Raw genomic sequence first — 18,626 nt, forward strand, 5'->3', positions numbered from 1 at the left:
TGTCTGCGAGAAAAAAATTCAAAGCTTTTAAAGCGCACTTCTGCCAGGCTCCTATTGGCAGCGGGCCCAAAAGTTTCAGACCGTAGACACTCAGTTCAAAGTATCTCTCTTAAGTTTCCAAGCCGTCACAGTGTTCGCAAAGGCCTCTCGCAACCAGTATGTGCCGTATTTTTCTGTCCGCACACCTCCTCATCAACATTTCACCTTCAAGATAACATCATGCGTCGCTTTCAGCCTTTTCACGCAAAAAGCTCAAAGCTACAGGTCGAGCCTATCATCCACAGTCGGCTTTTAAGTCACCGGCTACTCTTTAACTTCTAGAGGGGTCAAGCATAGGACATACAGGCTCCGAAAATTACACATAAAACAGCGTTCTCCTAGTAACAACAGAACATAACGAATGCGCAGTACATGCACTATTGTGCGAAAATTGCGTTGGAGTCTGCTGTTTACTTTTCCCCCACTAAACTCACTTTCACGCCAAGCTTGACCTCCTACGCCGCGCTTCCGTACCAGAATCGCCATATCAGCGGCCACAAATCAAAAGCAATGTCTTCCGACAGCTAGAGTAAGTACAACTGCTTCTACACTCCGCGAACGAACAAAAAAAAAAGGTGAAGAAAGACTAAAAGAACACAAAAATCATCAAGCTGTGCGTTTTTTTTTTTTTTTTTTTTTTAGAGTCCTTACCGAAGAGTCGGAGTCTCTTGTCGAAACGTTGTACATCCAACAAGCGACGCGCACAGCGCCGAGACACTCACCTCGGCGGCTGAGCTTCGTTTGTCCTTCCTCTCTTCCTCACACACTCTCCCCTCGCGGCCCCGCCCGGGCTCCACCGCCGAGTCGCAACCTCGCAACTGCCAGAAGGGTCTCCCTTTTCGGAGGTGCACTGAGGTACGGGGGCGGAGTCACTTTTCTTTTTGTTGTTGTTCGTTTCCTGACGTCATTTCCGTTTCTTTTTTTTCCTTCTTTTTCGCGTAGAGCGGCCAGGAGCGGCTGCATGTTTTCAAAAGTCTTTTTTTTTTCTTTTTGCGCGGGTAGGAACAACACTGTGCAGAGACCTTTAATCGCGATTTGGCTAACCTCAGAGCCAAACTCGATCCGTGTCGGCCCTGATCGCGATCAAAAGTGTTCGTACGACACCGTATGAAGCAAGCTTGACGGCTCGCAGAAGTTCGAGCCATCGTGGTGCCCGCTGTTATGACGGTGGATACGCAGGTCGCTGAAGGCGCACGTAATATTTCCAAGGTTATTGTCGTGATCGACTTGAACATAAGCCTCCTGTGTTCCCGAAGAATCTGACCTGGAAACTGGACTCGCTTGAGCGCTGGCCAGACGTGGGCTGAGTTCAGTAACGAACTCTGGAATAAAAACTGCTGAACGAGTTGGCTGGGTGAGTGGAGCATTAGTTAATGCGCGCTAAATATGTTAATACTTTAATGAGGACGCGTCTAATGTCGACCGCATCCTGGATTATTACGTTGGCCGTCGTTGCAGTACCAAACAGCTACTTGGTGGCCCGTGGGCTGGCCGTATGTCGTATCCAATCTTTACTCGCGCGTCGCAGGCGCACGAATAATAAATCGAGCAATGTTGCAGGAACAAAAGCAACAAACCGTGTATCATTGTATCGCCATAGAGAAAGGTATCACTGCCACCGTCATAACAGCCGACACCACGATGGCTCGAACTTCTGCGTGCCGTCGAGCTTGCTTTCACACCGTGCCATAATACCGGTGTCGCACGGACACTTTTGATCGCGATCGACAGCCAACGTATCCAGGATGCGGTCGACAGTTCGGTATTGAACTCAGCTGACGTCTGGCCAGCGCTCAAGCGAGTCCACTTTCCAGGTCAGATTCTTCGGGAACACAGGAGGCTTATGTTCAAGTCGATCACGACAATAACCTTGGAAATATTCCGTGTGCCTTCAACGACCTGCGTATCCACCGTCATAACAGCGGTCACCACGATGGCTCGAACTTGTGCGAGCCGTCAAGCTTGCTTTCACACCGTGTCATATACCGGTGTCGTACGGACACTTGATCGCAATCAGGGCCGACACGGATCGAGTTTGGCTCTGAGGTTAGCAAATCGCGATTTAAACGATTAAACCATGCAGCCGACCTTGATGCAGCGATCAAATGTGCCCGTGTCAGCAGATAACATCGTGTCAGCCGTCGGCGCTGTCGGGTTAGTCGGGTCCATGCTCTGCAGTGTTGTCCTTCCTACCCGCGCAAAAAAAAAAACAAAAAACAAAAATAATGACTTCAGAAAACTACAGCCACTCCACGCAAAAAAAAAAAGAAAAAACGGAAGTGACGTCAGGAAACGAACAACAACAAAAAGAAAAGTGACTCCGCCCCCGTACCACCGTACCTCAATGCACCTCCGGAAAGGGAGACCCCTGCCAGAAACGACGCGGCCAGGCCCCCCGCACACGACGGGTGTGGGCCAGATGGCGCTACATGCTGCCCTTCGTGTACGTAACGAGTACGTAACGACACTGCGATGGGTTAAGATACTATATACTGCGGTTAGCTCGGCACCCCCGCGCGTCACTCAGCTGCCACGTTGTAAACACAGCCGCCGAGGAGTTAATCTAACGTAGACGTCGCGGTTTCCCTCTCGCCGCATGATGAGGGTAGGAAAGGGTAACCGGTGAGAGGAAGCGCGGCGAGGAAAACCTCCGCGGACGCCAGCAACAAACATTTCGGTTATTTTTAGGGGTGTGCTAATAGTGAAATTTCATCTCGAATCGAATTCGAATCGAATAGTGCCGAATAGTGGCCGAAAATATCGAATATCGAATCGAATATCGAATAGTATCGAAGCGTGCACCGCCAGTTACGGCAAGACAAAAAAAAAAAAAAGAAATCGAGGAAGCTACGGCGTGGTGACAGCTTGTGCGCTTGTTCGGGAGTCCTTTTTTTTTTTTTCAGCTTTTATGGGCGTGCAACCATGTTGATAGAAGAGCCATTCTAGTCTGCAGCGCCACTTTTAACTTCCTAATGGGTAACAGAGGGTGGTACAGTAGATAGCTTTTTTTTTTTCTCCTATGGCCGTGCCACGGCCGCTGGATGAAAGAGCGCCGTGGCCGTGCAATACGGCTCATCTGACAATGGTCACGTTATTGTGCTCCATCGCCATGGGTGCTCTGGGTCCAAAAATCATTGGGCGCCCGTTCACAGCAGCGTTTTGATTGCACGCCGAAACGATGGGAGTTTCTGATAGAATGGAGTTTTTGAACGAGTGGTCAGTGCGGCAGTGGCGACTGCGCAGCGTGAACAAATTTTCGCATCTGAAACCAATCATCAAGGGTTTCGCAGGCCAAGTCGGGATGTTTTACGGCCCTTGCGGCATATGCGACCGAATTATGCAAGAAGTCCGGAATCGGAGTTGGGAAGGGCTTGCCACCTTTGTTGTCTTTCTTTTTTTACGTGCAAAATAACATAATCTCCTCTAAAGTAAACATGCGCTCATTTTGGAACCAGGAAATCGGTGAAAGTTTTAACGAAAGGCCTATTGTAACGACTTTAGCGTTAGTTTTAGCCACCCCACCTTCACCAAGTTGCACCATTGGCCTTTGTCGCGTTTTAGATATTCGTACAGTCGAATTATTCGAAAGTTCGAATACTAGCTATTCGAAAGTCGAATCGAATTATTCGATTAGGTAGTATTCGATTCGAATTCGAAACTCGAATATTCGCACACCCCTAGTTATTTTTGCTTGGGACGCGCTCCACTCGGTCGTGTTTACTTTCACCCGCGCCAGCGTCCCGGCAATGCTGTCGTACTCCGCGCGCTCTCGCGACATAAACACATCGCATCACATATGTATAAATACATTAGTAAGCGAAAGAAACGTGCATGTTTTTTTCATCGCCTTGTACTCGTAGGCAGGTTACGCACTTGATCACTTTGTAGCTTTAAAAGGCTTCTGGTGTTACCTACCTGTACGTGATGAACTGTAACTATCACTAAAAGTTTCCACGTCGTGAGGGACTTTTATAATTACCCTTCTTTATCTTACCACCGTCACTGATTACTCTATTTCTGCCCCGTCCCCATTGCAGAGTAGTAGCACCGCACCAACGATAGCCGAGCTCCAGACTCCTTCCTTCCTGAAAATAGAGCTTTCCTCTCTCCAACTACAACATCCCCAAGGACTCACTGAGAATGACAACGAATCATTTCGGTCTCATTTTACGATAACAATGCGATAAACATGCGCACGAGTGGCCTTTGAACTATAAAGTATGAACCGCTTATTGGATGTTCTCTCAAGTGAGTGCCAGTCGCAGTTTGTAGAGCACTATAGTATGCCCTGTTTTTTTGTCTTTTTTTGTTCGCGACATACCATCGTCCAGGGCACTAGGAGGCTATGCGGCTCAGTGCGCACTTGGCATATCGATGAAAAGGGACAGCTCTACCTGACCTGAGGCGCAGGGCGTGAGGTGTTCACAAAAACACGTGATCTCTTCTTATTCCCCGTAATCAGTGACACATGCCGCATATTCCCTATACATTACTGTACATAAATTTAAATCAAGTCAAACGTGAATGAGCAAATTATCAAAACAATAGCGCATTTGTCAATCGAATGTTTGTTGTTTATGTAAAGGCGGTCCCAATTTAGCCTGGCTTCCAACCAGATTTCTTTATTTTTTTTACACTTTTTACCTTCCTTACCTTTCTATACTCCTTACCCCTTCTCCAGTGCAGGGTAGCAAACCGAAAATCTTCTGGTTAACTTCCCGGCCTTTCACTTAACCTTTCTCTCTCTCTCTTATTCTCTACAGTTTGTTGTGAAAGAATAAAGATTGAATGATTGATTGATTCATTGGATGATTGATTGATTGATTGATTGATTGATTGATTGATTGATTGATTGATTGATTGATTGATTGATTGATTGATTGATTGATTGATTGATTGATTGATTGATTGCATAGCTCTACGTCGCCTAAATGTGAACGCCGAGACATTTCAGCCGTGAAGCACTTCTGTGTGAAGAAGCGAGAAACGACTGAAGAAGCAAACGAAATAAGAATTAAGGTATAAAACTATACATACGGTGATAGAGGAATCAATGACAGACTAAGTGCCTAAATGAAACGAATGATGAAATGAAGCGCGGAACAAACAAAGGAATGGAGCAACAAACGACTGAATGAATTAAGGGAGGAAAGAAATGCAGCAGGGAAGACAGGAATGAATACGCATCACGGGAGCGATAGCTTTTGTAAAATCCAACAATGTGCGGGTATGCATGTGTCCGTCCGTGTGTGATTCATCCTTTCGTACAGAAGTGTATTGCGCTCAGCGCTGGCGACACTGTAAAGTTTTCGTACGCTGTCGTTTTGTTGTGACGCGGTTGAATAATTATCAGCGCCGATCCGCAGCTGGCGTCCTTGAGGAAAGAGCAGTCACCGGGCAAAGCCGGAGGGGGAGCGGAAACCGCGCCGCCTTTGCTCGACCAGACGGGTGAGCACGCGCTGTGGAAGCAAACAGAAGCACAAGTCTAAGCAGACGCTCCGTCGGCCCGAGCCAACGCAGCGAGCGGGCTCCACTGACTTCTGCCGCTGACGGTTAGCTCTGACGGTTAGCATCTGCCGCTGACGGTTAGCTTAAAACGGGCACGAAAGACGGCTTCTAGCCCCCAAATGTTTCAAAGTTATCCCAAAATACACACCGAACTTATACCTATGAATAAGGAGAGGCGGGGTACTTGTAGCATCGGGCTGTGATCCCGTTCTCAAAGCAAGCAGGCACCATTGTATACCTCACGTTCTAAACTGTTAAGGCGAAAGCCTTAGATGCCTCATCAAACGCGAAAACTTGTTTCTTTGTTCTGCCTTCTGTTCTATGGCACATACCCACTCTGGGGGATGGGCCAAGAATATGTAGTTGAAACTTAAAATCTTATTCGAAGAATGTGTAATTGTTAAAAAAAAGTGAGTAGAAATTGCAATAATAAGTAATTCATCAAATTAGGACTTCAAAAATTATGCTATTGAGCTCGTATTCCAGACAACCGTATTAACCTGATCAGAACAATTTTGATGAGATTAGATAGATTTAACCGCATTTTAATAAAGACTGTTTTTGAAGGCAAGATTAAAATGGCACACGTTTAGTGACTTGCATGAAATTACACACGGCATTGAAGACATCCCTATGGCAGATCCCATCTCTGAGGCTCCGAGCTTAGTGCAATTTCTTCACTTGAGTTTAAGCCTATATTTAAAGCGGAGTAATGAGCAGTCGTGATCGAATAATTCAATATCTGCGACATGACAAAAATAAATGTGCAATATTTCTAATTCTCCGCAGAATTGACCTAGGGGCGATATCGTTGACCGCTAATTTCTTCTTTTTCTTACCCTTCTTCTGTTAAGTGTGGAGCACTTTAGGGGCCCAGGCTGTCGTATGCTGTTCATCCAGTGGCGTACCAACTCCTTCGCGAGTGGGGGGCTGGCGTCGCTCCACTTTGTCCGCCGTATAATATAAATATAATCTATATATATATATATATATATATATATATATCCTTGGCGTTATTGTTCTGTTAGGAGGAGGAGGAGGAATAAACTTTATTAAGGGAAACCAGCAGGTTTAAGTGGCCGGGCCTAGGCCTCCCATGAGGGGACGTCAAGGGCTTGCCTCAACGCCGCCTCACGGGCGTGCTGGGTCGCCCAGGTTTGTTCGTCAAGAGCGGAGCTCCGCAGAGCCTCGCGGAGCCTCGACGAAAGGGTCGTGGTGTTAGTTATCATTCATTAATATTGTGCCTACAAAGAAAACGAGCCCTTAAGAGTCGTCTTCTTTCCTATATATAGGACAGAAGAAGAATCCAAAAATATATATATTTTTGAGGTGATATATATATATATATATATATATATATATATATATATATATATATATATATATAATTTGAGGTGATTTTTTATATTCATAGAGCTGATCAGATGACTTGCTTTTCAAAACTGTTTGTTTACAACCAAGGAAGAATCTGCACAAACAGATTGTGCAGGCTGGGCCGCCCTATACCGCGACAACACAGCGGTGTTTAATAACATTTTGGAAATGTTACCTCGAAGTTTAAAAAGTACACACAAACTTAATCTGATCATCTGAGCATTGCATCAGCAAACTTCCCAGTCTTAGTTTGGCGTTGTAGATACGATGAGTATGAAGAACCTGCTATGACTCTATAGTACCTTAAATTCTCACTTATTAAACAAAACATGCGGCTGACAAAGCAAGGTACTTCGCAGAAGTCTTCAGGATAAGCCGAGTGCCAATTTCTTTACTGTTAGAACCCTCTAGTATATAGTCTTTTTTTAAGAAGAAGACGAAGTTCAGTCGATTAATATTGAAGCAAACCACATTGAGCTGGTTGTGTAGTTATAAGATTATAAATGACTACGAATTTATATACTAGGTGTCGTTCCTTGCCCTCCTACTTTTCCTAGCCTAGGTGGGGGGTGGACGGAAATGCGGTGAAGTGGCCCTTCACTCCTTCCCTCCGGTTCCTCCAAGTAAATAGCCCACGTAAACTGTGTAAGCTCAAATTTTCCTTGAAAAAATCTGGGTGATTCTAACGTTAAACTACACCGCATTGTTTCCTTCCGTATAGGTCGTTAGCTGTTAATGACTGGTCGAAATTCTCTCGGTCATGTTCACAGCACCTGCTCGTAAAACGACGCAACAAATGACGCGTAAGTGATTCACCGCGTAATTACCACGTACGCATGACTACGTAAATAATAATAATAATAATAATAATAATAATAATAATAATAATAATAATAATAATAATAATAATAATAATAATAATAATAATATTAATGAACATAATAATGAAATATTTTCAATACGGCGTATTGTTTGTCATTGGTTCTTCGCTATTCGTCAAAAATTTTCATTGTGCCATAAAATCGCCTCCTTGTCATGCGACGTCACAACTCACAAGTCTGTGAAAACTCGCGGCGTTAAAATGAAGTGTGCACAATAAGCAGCACATTACTGTGCTGAACAATTACTAATTTTTTTCGGAATCGCCAGACAGTGTCTCTTTCTGAGCATAATCTAAGAAGGATGCCCGCCAATCACATCGGCAGCGGCTGCTTATAGCAGCGGGCGAGATGGATTCATATGTGTATGATATATACTTTTCAGTTGTAGTATAACGATGTTGAGCTGTTTTTGCGCGTGTACAACTCTCTGTGAACTCATCGTTGCTGACAAAGAAGTAGAGAGAGAAATAAACATTATTAGGAACAGACACAATCCTTTGCAGGTGAGCAGTCTTCTTAGTCCAGAAAACCGTGGACGCTGATCATCTCCCTGGTGAGGTAGATCAAGTAACGGGGCAAACTTGAAAGCTGGGCTTCTCAATGTGCTCGAGTACGCTGCCTTGTTACAAGCCGCCGCGATCACTGCAGGCTACCATTCGACTAATCAGACTTATCGGAGACTAAAGTGGGAATCTATTTTAGCTGTCCTGGCTAGGCACAACTGAAATACTCGACACTTCTGCACACTCATCAACTCACAGGAGCTTGAATATGGAACAGTGGCGATGCTATTCATTTTCAAAGAAACTGAAGTTCCTGAAAAAGGAGAGCATTTGATCGGGCTATAAAAGGTTTACTGGTTACCGCCAATACTTGCGTCGCCGATTACTTAAATTTCAGGCCAGGAAGAACAAAATAAAATCATGGCAGATTGCTGTAATGTTATAGAGCCCCTGCTGAGTGATAGCGTCCTCTGCAATGTTCGAGCGCAAGGAGCGAAACCTTGGAATAGGCAACCCGCACCGGAGGTAGCCTACAGTGTGTGGTCATGACCCCCCCCCCCCCCCCCCCAGTGGATACGCCTATGCTGTCATCGCTTGGCTTAACGCAGGTATAGGCCTCCCAAGCTCGGCCTGGGGGCACTGCGTCGCGCGCATTTCGTCGACTTTCTTCCAAAAGCCGGTCACTCGCCGTGCACGTGCAGCTTCACGTGTCGCTTGCTCTGAAGGTTTATAAAAATAGCAGAGATGGGAAAAAAATCAGTTTCGCCGCAATGGCGAAGCAATGAATGCGATAGCAACGCATTACAAAGTCACAAGAAGAACACCAAGCAGCTCGATACTTGCAGCGCGCCCATCAAGCGCAAAAGACTCACGAAAAGAACACGCACAGGATGACCATGAACTAACAACGGTAACAGCTCGACACTTGCTGCGCGCTGCGCTTCTCAAACACAACGAAGGACGCTAAAAAAGAATTGGCCGCGTATCTGCGTGCTTCGCTGCAAGTGTCGTCTAAAGACGATAGAAGAGGCGCTGCGTGAGATATGGACGCCATCTGGCAATACGACGGGAAACATGAGTGCTGTGTTGCGGGCTGGTAGTCCCGGCGCAGCAGCAGGCGAAGACCGGCGGTGACCAACGCGACCAGCGGGGACGCCAGCCAGCCCCGAACACGCGGTTTGGCGCGAAGCGCCGAAGCAGAAGAAACGTCCGCACTCAACGAGTACTCTCCACACACTCTTTTATATACACGTCGCCTGGGTAAAACAGGAATGCCAGAGCGGCACACCCATGGCATTCGTACAGTGCAATACTGAACCGAAACCGAAACACAACAATGAGCTCGTTCAGAGGGCACGGAGGAAGGCAAGTTTCAGCGCAGTCGCATTTTCAGCGCAGCTTAAGAAACTAGGGTCTCTAGAATTACGTATCTATGTATTTTCTATTAAAGGAACACACCACCTAATACTTACCTAGTGATGTTGCGCCTCAGATATGCCTAATGTTTGCTTTTTGATCAACAATGTACACAAGTATGAACCTAGTCATTCGTTCAAGATGGCTGGCCCTTGGGCAAGTGGTTCAACTTTGGCCGGGTGGCTGAATCGAGTGACGTCACTGACGTGCCGACAAACAGAAAGACAGATCAAAATTTCTGCGTTTAAGTTCCCCAAGAAAGACTATCGTCTTTAAAAATCACAGCATATCCACGAAGTGAATGATGAAGAAGGAGCTTGCTCCAGAGGTTAAATCCGCGGTAAACCGTGAATCCTCTGTACATCTGCTCAATCATCATCATATAAAGACGTGACACGAGAGTTGTTGTCGTGCGATTGTATATACACATTATATACACAATGTTTAAAATTTACATATCGATGCACTATATACAAAAATTTGCATATGGATCAGTATATACATTTTGTTCAAGAGCTTATTTACGGTTCACATAAGCTCGGGGGAACGTTTTCCTTTTAGTATAATGGCCCTTCTGCTTCGCGGGCTCGGGGTCAGCTTGGGGTCCGCTTGTGTTTGCGCCCGCTTCGCTGCGGCCTCGCGGGCCCATGCCGCCTCCTGGTTCGCTTGTCGACGAGCCCGTTTAGCTTCGGCATCCCGAGGCCGAAGAGATATGCCAGCGCCGACAGCAAGCACAAGCCACTACCAGCACCGAGGTGGCGGCAGCAGCGAGGGCTCGCGATGCCGGTGTTCATGATGAGTGACGTTGCGAAGTGCACTGAGTGATGTCCGGCGAAAGATGAAGGAAGAGCGCCAAGAGCGAGCGCTATATACAGTGGCGTAACTATAGGTAGGACGGCGCCCATGGCAAATATAATTCCCCGCCCTTCATGATGGTAATGATAGTGATTATTAATATATTATTATTATTATTATTATTATTATTATTATTATTATTATTATTATTATTATTATTATTATTATTATTATTATTATTATTATTATTATTATTATTATGAGAATAATTTTTAGTTTTCATCCGAATAAGCAACCAGGAATCGATGGGTCAGCTATTGCCAAGCTACGGAGAAACTTGGCGGAAAAACTTCTCTTTATGTTGAATGGATTTTTAGCCAGTGCTTCTATTCCCGACAAGTTAAAAGCCGCAATTGTTAAGCCGTTGTTTAAAGCAGGAAAAAAAAGATGATATAGAAAATTACAGACCAATTTCTATTTTGCCTATACTCTCCCAGATATTAGGAAAATTTCTTCTTGAATGTATGACGTCCTTTCTACAAAATTTTTCGGTACTGACACCCCGCCAATTTGGATTCATTGCAAATCGCAGTACTATAACAACATTAGAAGAGCTTAGTGATGAAATATATTCAGCTCTAGACAAGAACCTCTTTTGCTGCGCTTTGTTCTATGACTTGGCAAAGGCGTTGAAAACCGTGAACCATGCTATTTTATTAATAAAGCTATTTCGTTTATGCTTCAGAGGTTTTTATGATGTGCTCCATAATTATCTGCAAGACAGGTCACAGGTGGTTAAGGAAAGTAGAGAAGTAATTAGCAATAGAAAATATGTTACCGCCGGTGTGCCACAAGGGTCGGTGTTGTAACCGTTGTTATTTAATTTATTTATGAATGACCTTCCCTCGGGAATTTGTAAAGCGAATGTGCATCAGTATGCAGATGATGCCGTGCTATTAACACGTCACATACGTTATGAAGGAGCTATTCATGCTCTTCAGAGTGTTATTCGTAAGGCAATGCAATGGTTTGAAGAAAACTGCTTAATTGTTAATGAAACGAAAACCAAACTCATCTGCTTTCGAAGTCCTTTAAGAATACATCAAAATAGATATGCCCATTTTTCTTCATACTGAACACTGCAATCCATGCAAATGTACTGCAGTGGAAAATGTTGAGACATTCAGATATTTGGACGTCATTTTTCACAGTGGTACGTCTTGGCAGCATCACATGACATTCATATGCTCCAAATTGAGAAGTGTTGCATGTCTGCTTTTTAACATAAAGAGCTTGGTGCCTCTGTCAGAGAAGAAAATGACAGTTCATGCATGCGCTAGCATATAGTGTTCTGAGATATGGTATTAGAATTTTCGCATTTTGTTCAGAGCGCTGGGAAACACGCATAAAAAGTTTACTTGGTAATATCCTAAAAATTGTTGCTTACGGCAGTAACTTAGATGCCCATGCTATTTTTTATGGTTTAGGATTTTGTATGTTCCAGGATTTGTTCACCGGAACTGTTATTTTGAGATACATCTGGTGTGATGATTTCAAAGTGCCGTACGTTGCGCGTCGACCACTAAGAGAAAAAAAAGCGTTTTACTGTACCGAGGCCTTCTACCAGATATCTAGAAGCGTGCAGAGGTCTCTCTAAAATCTTCAATGAACTACCGCAAGAGTTTTTTTTTCTGCTACTTCAAAAAAGCAGTTGAAGAAATTATTCTCTGAGCTGTGAAATTACATTGGGTATGGTCTACTTCTATGTAATATATGCTCTTGTCGCCTCTGTCTTCTATTTCTAGTTACTGCTAGTAAACAAGCACTGGTGTCTATTATCCGTCTATTCGTTAGCAAAAACGAAAAACAAGAAAAAGTTATTTTATGACCTTGTAACCGCATCGGTGTAACCGGCTCCTGCCAGGCCTAGTCACACAAGTCCTCGGAGGCTTCGACAGGCCCGTTTTCTGTACTTTTTATGGATTTGTGCAATGAAATATTATTATATTATTATTATTATTATTATTATTATTATTATTATTATTATTATTATTATTATTATTATTATTATTATTATTATTATTATTATTATTTATGTGCAAGGAAACGCTATTCTGGGCAAGCGAATGAGCGGTTTCTTGATTGATTGTTCACTACAGTGGACTGAAGCCGTCTTGCACATCCACGCATCGTACGACACACCAAAAGTTCACAAGGTTAGAAAAAATGTGAAAGAATAAATCGACCTAGCCGCTGTCCTGTTGTCGTCTCACCTTGCACGAAAAGTTCGTAAATTACATACAACCACGCAGAAGAGATCGACGACGTAGGCATGTAAACAGTTCTTATCGTTTTTGGCTACATCACCATGAAATGTATTCTTCAAATTATTTACGCTCTTTTTGCCGATTCTTCAGGCATCATAATCTTGCTGCGCGCGCACGTGTAAACGCACCCTTATATTCTCTTCATCAACGTTTTCCAAATGTCCTTTTAATTCTTTTTTAGAAGATACCAGGGCAGGCACTTTCCGTATAGATGAGTAAAAATTAATCATAATAAATATTCGGCAGATCCCTCACGCTGTGGGAATCGGTTTCATGCGAAGCAGTCAGTGAGTATTCTACGCTGTATTTTATGGCATTGACCCAAACGTTACGCGATGGATTGAAGTGTTTTTGTAAGTCTAGTAGCTGTGTGCACATCGTGGGCTTACTAGGCACGTCGACGACTACAACACTGGCGTTTAACGGGTAACTTATGAAGCGTAACGTCAGCCCTCAAGTTACAGCATATACGTCAGTATTATCGAAACTAAGTGCGCTTTACGGTGTGATGATGTGAATATCATATGTAACTTTCGTTAATGTATTCCTCCGGGGTCGGGCAATGCTGCAATATAGCTTGCTGAATCATAGGAATACGAACGTAATGTTTATTAGACTCCTATAAAAGCGGAGCCAACACTGGAACCACATACATTAATCTGATATGACACCTATATCGTAGGAATACATATGTAGTGTTTATTGCTTTCTTGTAAAATTAGATAGCCAGGACCACAACCACAACTGACGTTGCACCGCCATTACGCCTGCATAGGCTGTTTCTCCAAACCAGTTTATAGACCTGGCGTGGCTCTGTGGTAGAATACCTCATTGCCACGCAGTATGATTGAGTTCGATTCCTGCTGAAATCTTAATTTTTATTCTTTCCGTACTTCAGGTCAACGCTGCCGCTGTCGGTTTTTCTTAACGCTCTCGCATTTAAATTACCAGTGTCTGTTCTCAACGTTCCTGGGTACATATAAACTGTCAATCACCTGTGGCGCATACCCGTACACCGCGGCCCGTGGTATACGGGTATGTGCCACATGTGTCAGGTGGAAAGGGTTTGACGACGTAGGCGACAGGATTTTCACGCTATTCACGTCATGGCCCGATAGTCATATTCGTCAAATCCTCTTACCCTCCCATGCCAATTTTGGCCCACACCGAGTTAAGGAGGCGATCATGAGAGCACCCAGACGTAGGCGGCTAGATAGATAGATAGATAGATAGATAGATAGATAGATAGATAGATAGATAGATAGATAGATAGATAGATAGATAGATAGATAGATAGATAGATAGATAGATAGATAGATAGATAGATAGATAGATAGATACTCTCAAAGTGCCAAAGGTTCGCTAAGAAATGCTTCGCATTTATTATCTGGGGTTTATACGTCCCAAAACCATGATATGATTATAAGAGACGCCGTAGTGGAGGGCTCCGGAAATTTTGACCACCTGGGATTCTTTAACGCGCACCTAAATCTAAGTACACGGGCCTCAAACATTTTCGCCTCCATCGAAAATGCAGCCGCCGCGGCCGGGATTCGATCCCGCGACCTTCGGGTCAGCAGTCGAGCGTCATAACTACTAGACCACCGTGGCGGGGCAAGCAAAATTAAGTGGACATTCAAGCACTTTCGCCTTTCTAAATGCTTATCTATGTACCGCAGATGATCTCTCAATCGCGGTGGAATTTTTTATTTCCTTGTAAGAGCATTCCCGCGCTTCTGAAATACTTCTGCGCTTCATCGCTAGGAGCTGTCGAATACTATGTTTCTATTTCTTAACGAACACTTCTACGTGAGGTAGCTTAGTGTTCTGCTTCCACAACGCCGATTGGTTGTCTGGGGCCTAACGCAAACATTTCTAAAAGGTAGTCACTGGACGACACACAGTTAGCTTCACAAGTATTACACGGCACGACAACACGATCATCTTTACCTTCCATATCAGTGTTCCTGTTTCCGCTGCTCGATTGAGCCACAATCACCGGCCCAACGGGGCCAGGCACAGAGTGTCCGCACTGAGAAGTCGCCGGAAGTAGAATCCACACCTTGTTTTTTCTTCATTGCCACACTTTGGCATATCATGTACACCTACAAAGATTTCACAAAGCACACACACAAAAAAGGCCTGCCATTATGTTGTCGCCATTACGTCGTACAGAAAGTGCATCCGTCACGCTGGCCCGACGCTTCAGTAAAGGAACTTTAATACAGACAGACGTTCGACAACGTGACGCCATTCATGAACACGCTGCCTTAAAGGGGTACTGACACGAAAATTTTCAGTTGTCGTTTTCTTGCGTCGAAAGAAAGGCCAAGCCATCAAGAGCCTAGAAAATGCACTGCTAAGCGTGAGTGTACCCTTAAAAAGTAATTACAGTACGTCTTTAAAGGCTAGTTTCGGTTGCTACTGCACCCTGACGTCACAACGCGTTATGAGCTCCTCGGCACGTAGTCGGCCGCTACGCACCGTGGCTCGACTGGTGATGCACAGGCGGCCATTTTGAAAGTATTGGTTCCTGACGCCATTACAACTACCGAGAACGCTTGCGTGAAATCGCCAGAATTAGTACTGCAGCCTGACGTCAAGCTAGTGTCGATATTGGAAGGTGCGCCATGAGAAAATTGGCTCTAATATCAAAATAAAATATTGATCAGTATTCGCTCAGCTTTACACTCTCTCAGAGCCGTCTCTGTATACAGGATGCCAGAGTAAACTCGCTTTTGAAAATTGGTGTCAGTACCCATTTAAGTTACTCAGTACACCGTACCATAGATTGGGAAGTGCATACGGGCTGGCTGGACATCCAGGTAGCAATGATAGCCCAGTATTGTGCAGCACCATAAGCAATGGAGGCCTATAGGCATAAGCCTAGGCATACGTAAAGCATACGTTAAATTCCGCCCAATTTCTGTCAGTTCGCTGGTCACATTCTGAACCAACTCAGAATAAGTAGAAGAGCCAGCAGGACAAGAGACCCTCTGGAAGCCACGACTGCATTTGCAAATGACTCGTAGCCTTTGAGTAGGGCTGCGGCTTTCACAGCTCTGGTCACTGCTGCCTTGGCCGTCTTCGTCGACAGGATGCAGGATGAGTTGAATGCCTTGTCGAAGGAGGCAATCTCCGAGGGATTTTCACTGAAACAAACATCGGAGAAAAATTTGTGGCGAGGTTCCTTGTTGCGGACTGTCGCAATGTGCAAGGCATTTAATGGAGGGACGCTCGGCGGAAAGTAATTCTCTATTAGTAATTGTTTGTCATATTTAACCAATTTCGATGAAACAAAAAGCATATTAACGACATTGCAATGAACATCAATTCTAACATTACACTTTTTGCCGACGACTGTGTTATATACCAGGAAATTGCTCTGAGTGCTTCCCTTAATACAATATCCGAGTAGTGTAAGCTATGGCAGATGTCAATTAACGTAAAAAATCCGCCGTGATTACGACAAATTAAAGAAAAGATCCTTCCCATTTCGCTTATGCAGTCGACGGCACCGTACTGACCAGAGTATACGACCATAAATACTTAGGTGTGACGCTTACTGCAGACCTTAATTGGACCCAGCACGTCGATAACATTACCACAGCAGCACTACGCAAATTATTTTTTCTGAAAAGATGCCTAAAACTAGCTCCTACCCCGATTAAGCTGCTCGCCTATAAGACATAAAACCGATTTTAGAGTACGCCAATGTGGTTTGGTTCCCGCATACGAAGACTAACTTAAGAAAACTGGAAGCAGTGCAAAGAAAAGCCATAAGATTTATCCACAACAGGTACAGGCGCACAGACTCGCCAACTAACCTTCTAAACGCATCCAGTCTAAAAACGCTGTCAGAAAGAGCGAAAGAAGCCCGGCTAAAGTTTTTGTTTCAGATTCTTAACAACAACTTCAGGATAAACGCGTCCAAATACATTTCGATTTCCGAATCTCGACTTACGCGTCAAAGGCACGCAAATAAACTAATAGAATATTCATATAGTAATGAAACTTTTAAACATTCATTTTTTCCACTTGCCATTAGGGAATGGAATCAACTACACCCATCTATCACAAACACCAAATCGTTCTCGGAATTCGCCAATAAAATTGAAGGTACACACAACTAGTATTGTCCCAATCAGATGTCATACTGCCTACTCCTATCCCCCATTAGCACTTGTCGGTTGCCTCCCCTTGGCGCAGCTAGGAAAACATACAGGCTAATTCCCTCTTCTCTTTGTCTGAAAATACTTTTCATGGGATGTGATATTACTGCTTCATTGTACAAATGGTGTTCAACCTTAACACAGTGTCACTTGAGTGTTTTGATAAATGTATGCAAGTTGGTCGTATGTATTTATGTAACCGCTGTTTGTTGTTGTAATATTTTATTGTAATCTCTTTTTTTTCTACGTTCGTTTGCATAGTTTATTATCCTGTAACATTTCGTATATTGTACTGACTTTCTGTATTGCCCTCCTGCTACGCTCTCAGCTGAGCAGGGGCGTAGCCAAGGGGGGGGGGGTGGTTGGGGGGGTTCAAACCCCCCGAAAATTTTCAGTTTTGCTTTGCGTATATATACACGCACACATACAAACGCACGCACGAACATACATAAAGTATGGTTGAACCCCCCCCCCGAAAAAAATTCTGGCTACGCCCCTGCAGCTGAGAGCAGCAGTATTGAAAATAATAAATAAAAAAATAAATTTTGTGTCTTACAGTCGGAGAATTGTTATGCATAGCAAAAATTTCGCCTAAGCACTACCGCTACTCACTAATCTTATTGTAAAACACTGCTCCGCCGCGGTGGTCTAGTGGTTATGGCGCTCGATTGCTGACCCGAAGGTCGCGGGATCGAACCCCGGCCGCGGCGGCTGCATTTTCGATGGAGACGAAAATGTTTGAGGCCCATGTACCTGATTTAGGTGCATGTTAAAGAACCCCAGGTGGTCGAAATTTCCGGAGCCCTCCACTAAGGCGTCTTTCATAATCATATCGTGGTTTTAGGACGTTAAACCCTAGATATTATTATTATTATTCTAAAAGATTGAAGGTGTTTGCCGCACAGTTCTGCAAACATTCTTCGGAGTTTGTACAAACTTGCTAAATTCGCTCCTCGAATTCATCAATACGCTTTTCGTGTTGTGTGATGAGTTTTCACTCTATCCCACCGCAACACGAATAAGTCGCTGGGCTTGTTCCTGTTGGGTTGGTATAGAAGTAGATAGGGCTTCTGAGCTTACGGTGCCATTCAGAAGGGAACAGTGCAAATAAACACACCGATAGTAGGTCATGAAACGTACTCTTCTGTCCCGGTTTTTACGTTATCTCTGCCAAGATGTCTCCAACGGGGCCGGCTTTCTCTCTTCAAGCTTGCTCCGACGTGGACCTCTGTCGAGGGCTGCATACAATGTCCACTGAGTGGCAACGCGTACTATCGTACGCGTGTTCCCTTTGTACAGCTCTATTTCATTTTAATCTTGCCTTTCTAGCTGGCTCTTGACCCAGTATAATACAACAGCGAACCAGAGAGAGAGAGAGAATTAGGGAAAGCCGTGGAGCTAAAACCAGAATTGACACCATTTGCTCTGCTACCCTAAACTAGGGAGCAGGTGAAATAAAGATGGAAAGAGGAGCGGAAAGAAGAGCAGGTAGCGCAAAAACAAACAGAAAGGAAACAGAAAAAAAGGAAAGGTGAGAAGCGGGAGTACTACAATCTGTCCAACAGTCCACTTCCACGCAGCCTCACTACCTTTATCTTTTTCTTTCGTCTC

At 44.3% G+C, this 18,626-nt stretch overlaps 1 protein-coding gene and 1 long non-coding RNA gene across 2 annotated transcripts in view; both read right to left on the reverse strand.

Annotated features, from left to right (window-relative positions):
- Positions 1-312: 312 nt before the first annotated feature.
- Positions 313-18,626, reverse strand: part of LOC125760020 (uncharacterized) — a 155,008-nt gene continuing 136,694 nt past the window's right edge. The window contains exons 2-3 of the long non-coding RNA XR_007417683.1: positions 762-850; positions 313-589 (exon numbers count right to left, since the gene is read on the reverse strand). This is a non-coding gene — a long non-coding RNA (uncharacterized LOC125760020). The remainder of the gene's footprint in view (positions 590-761; positions 851-18,626) is intronic.
- The window catches only part of LOC119372082 (uncharacterized), a 139,852-nt gene continuing 136,629 nt past the window's right edge, over positions 15,404-18,626 (reverse strand). The window contains exon 8 of the mRNA XM_049419596.1: positions 15,404-15,995. Coding sequence (XP_049275553.1) covers positions 15,785-15,995 — 211 coding nt within the window. The 3' untranslated portion in view covers positions 15,404-15,784. The remainder of the gene's footprint in view (positions 15,996-18,626) is intronic.

This window comes from Rhipicephalus sanguineus, chromosome 10 (genome assembly GCF_013339695.2).
Source record: "Rhipicephalus sanguineus isolate Rsan-2018 chromosome 10, BIME_Rsan_1.4, whole genome shotgun sequence".
Taxonomy (NCBI): Eukaryota; Metazoa; Arthropoda; class Arachnida; order Ixodida; family Ixodidae; genus Rhipicephalus; species Rhipicephalus sanguineus.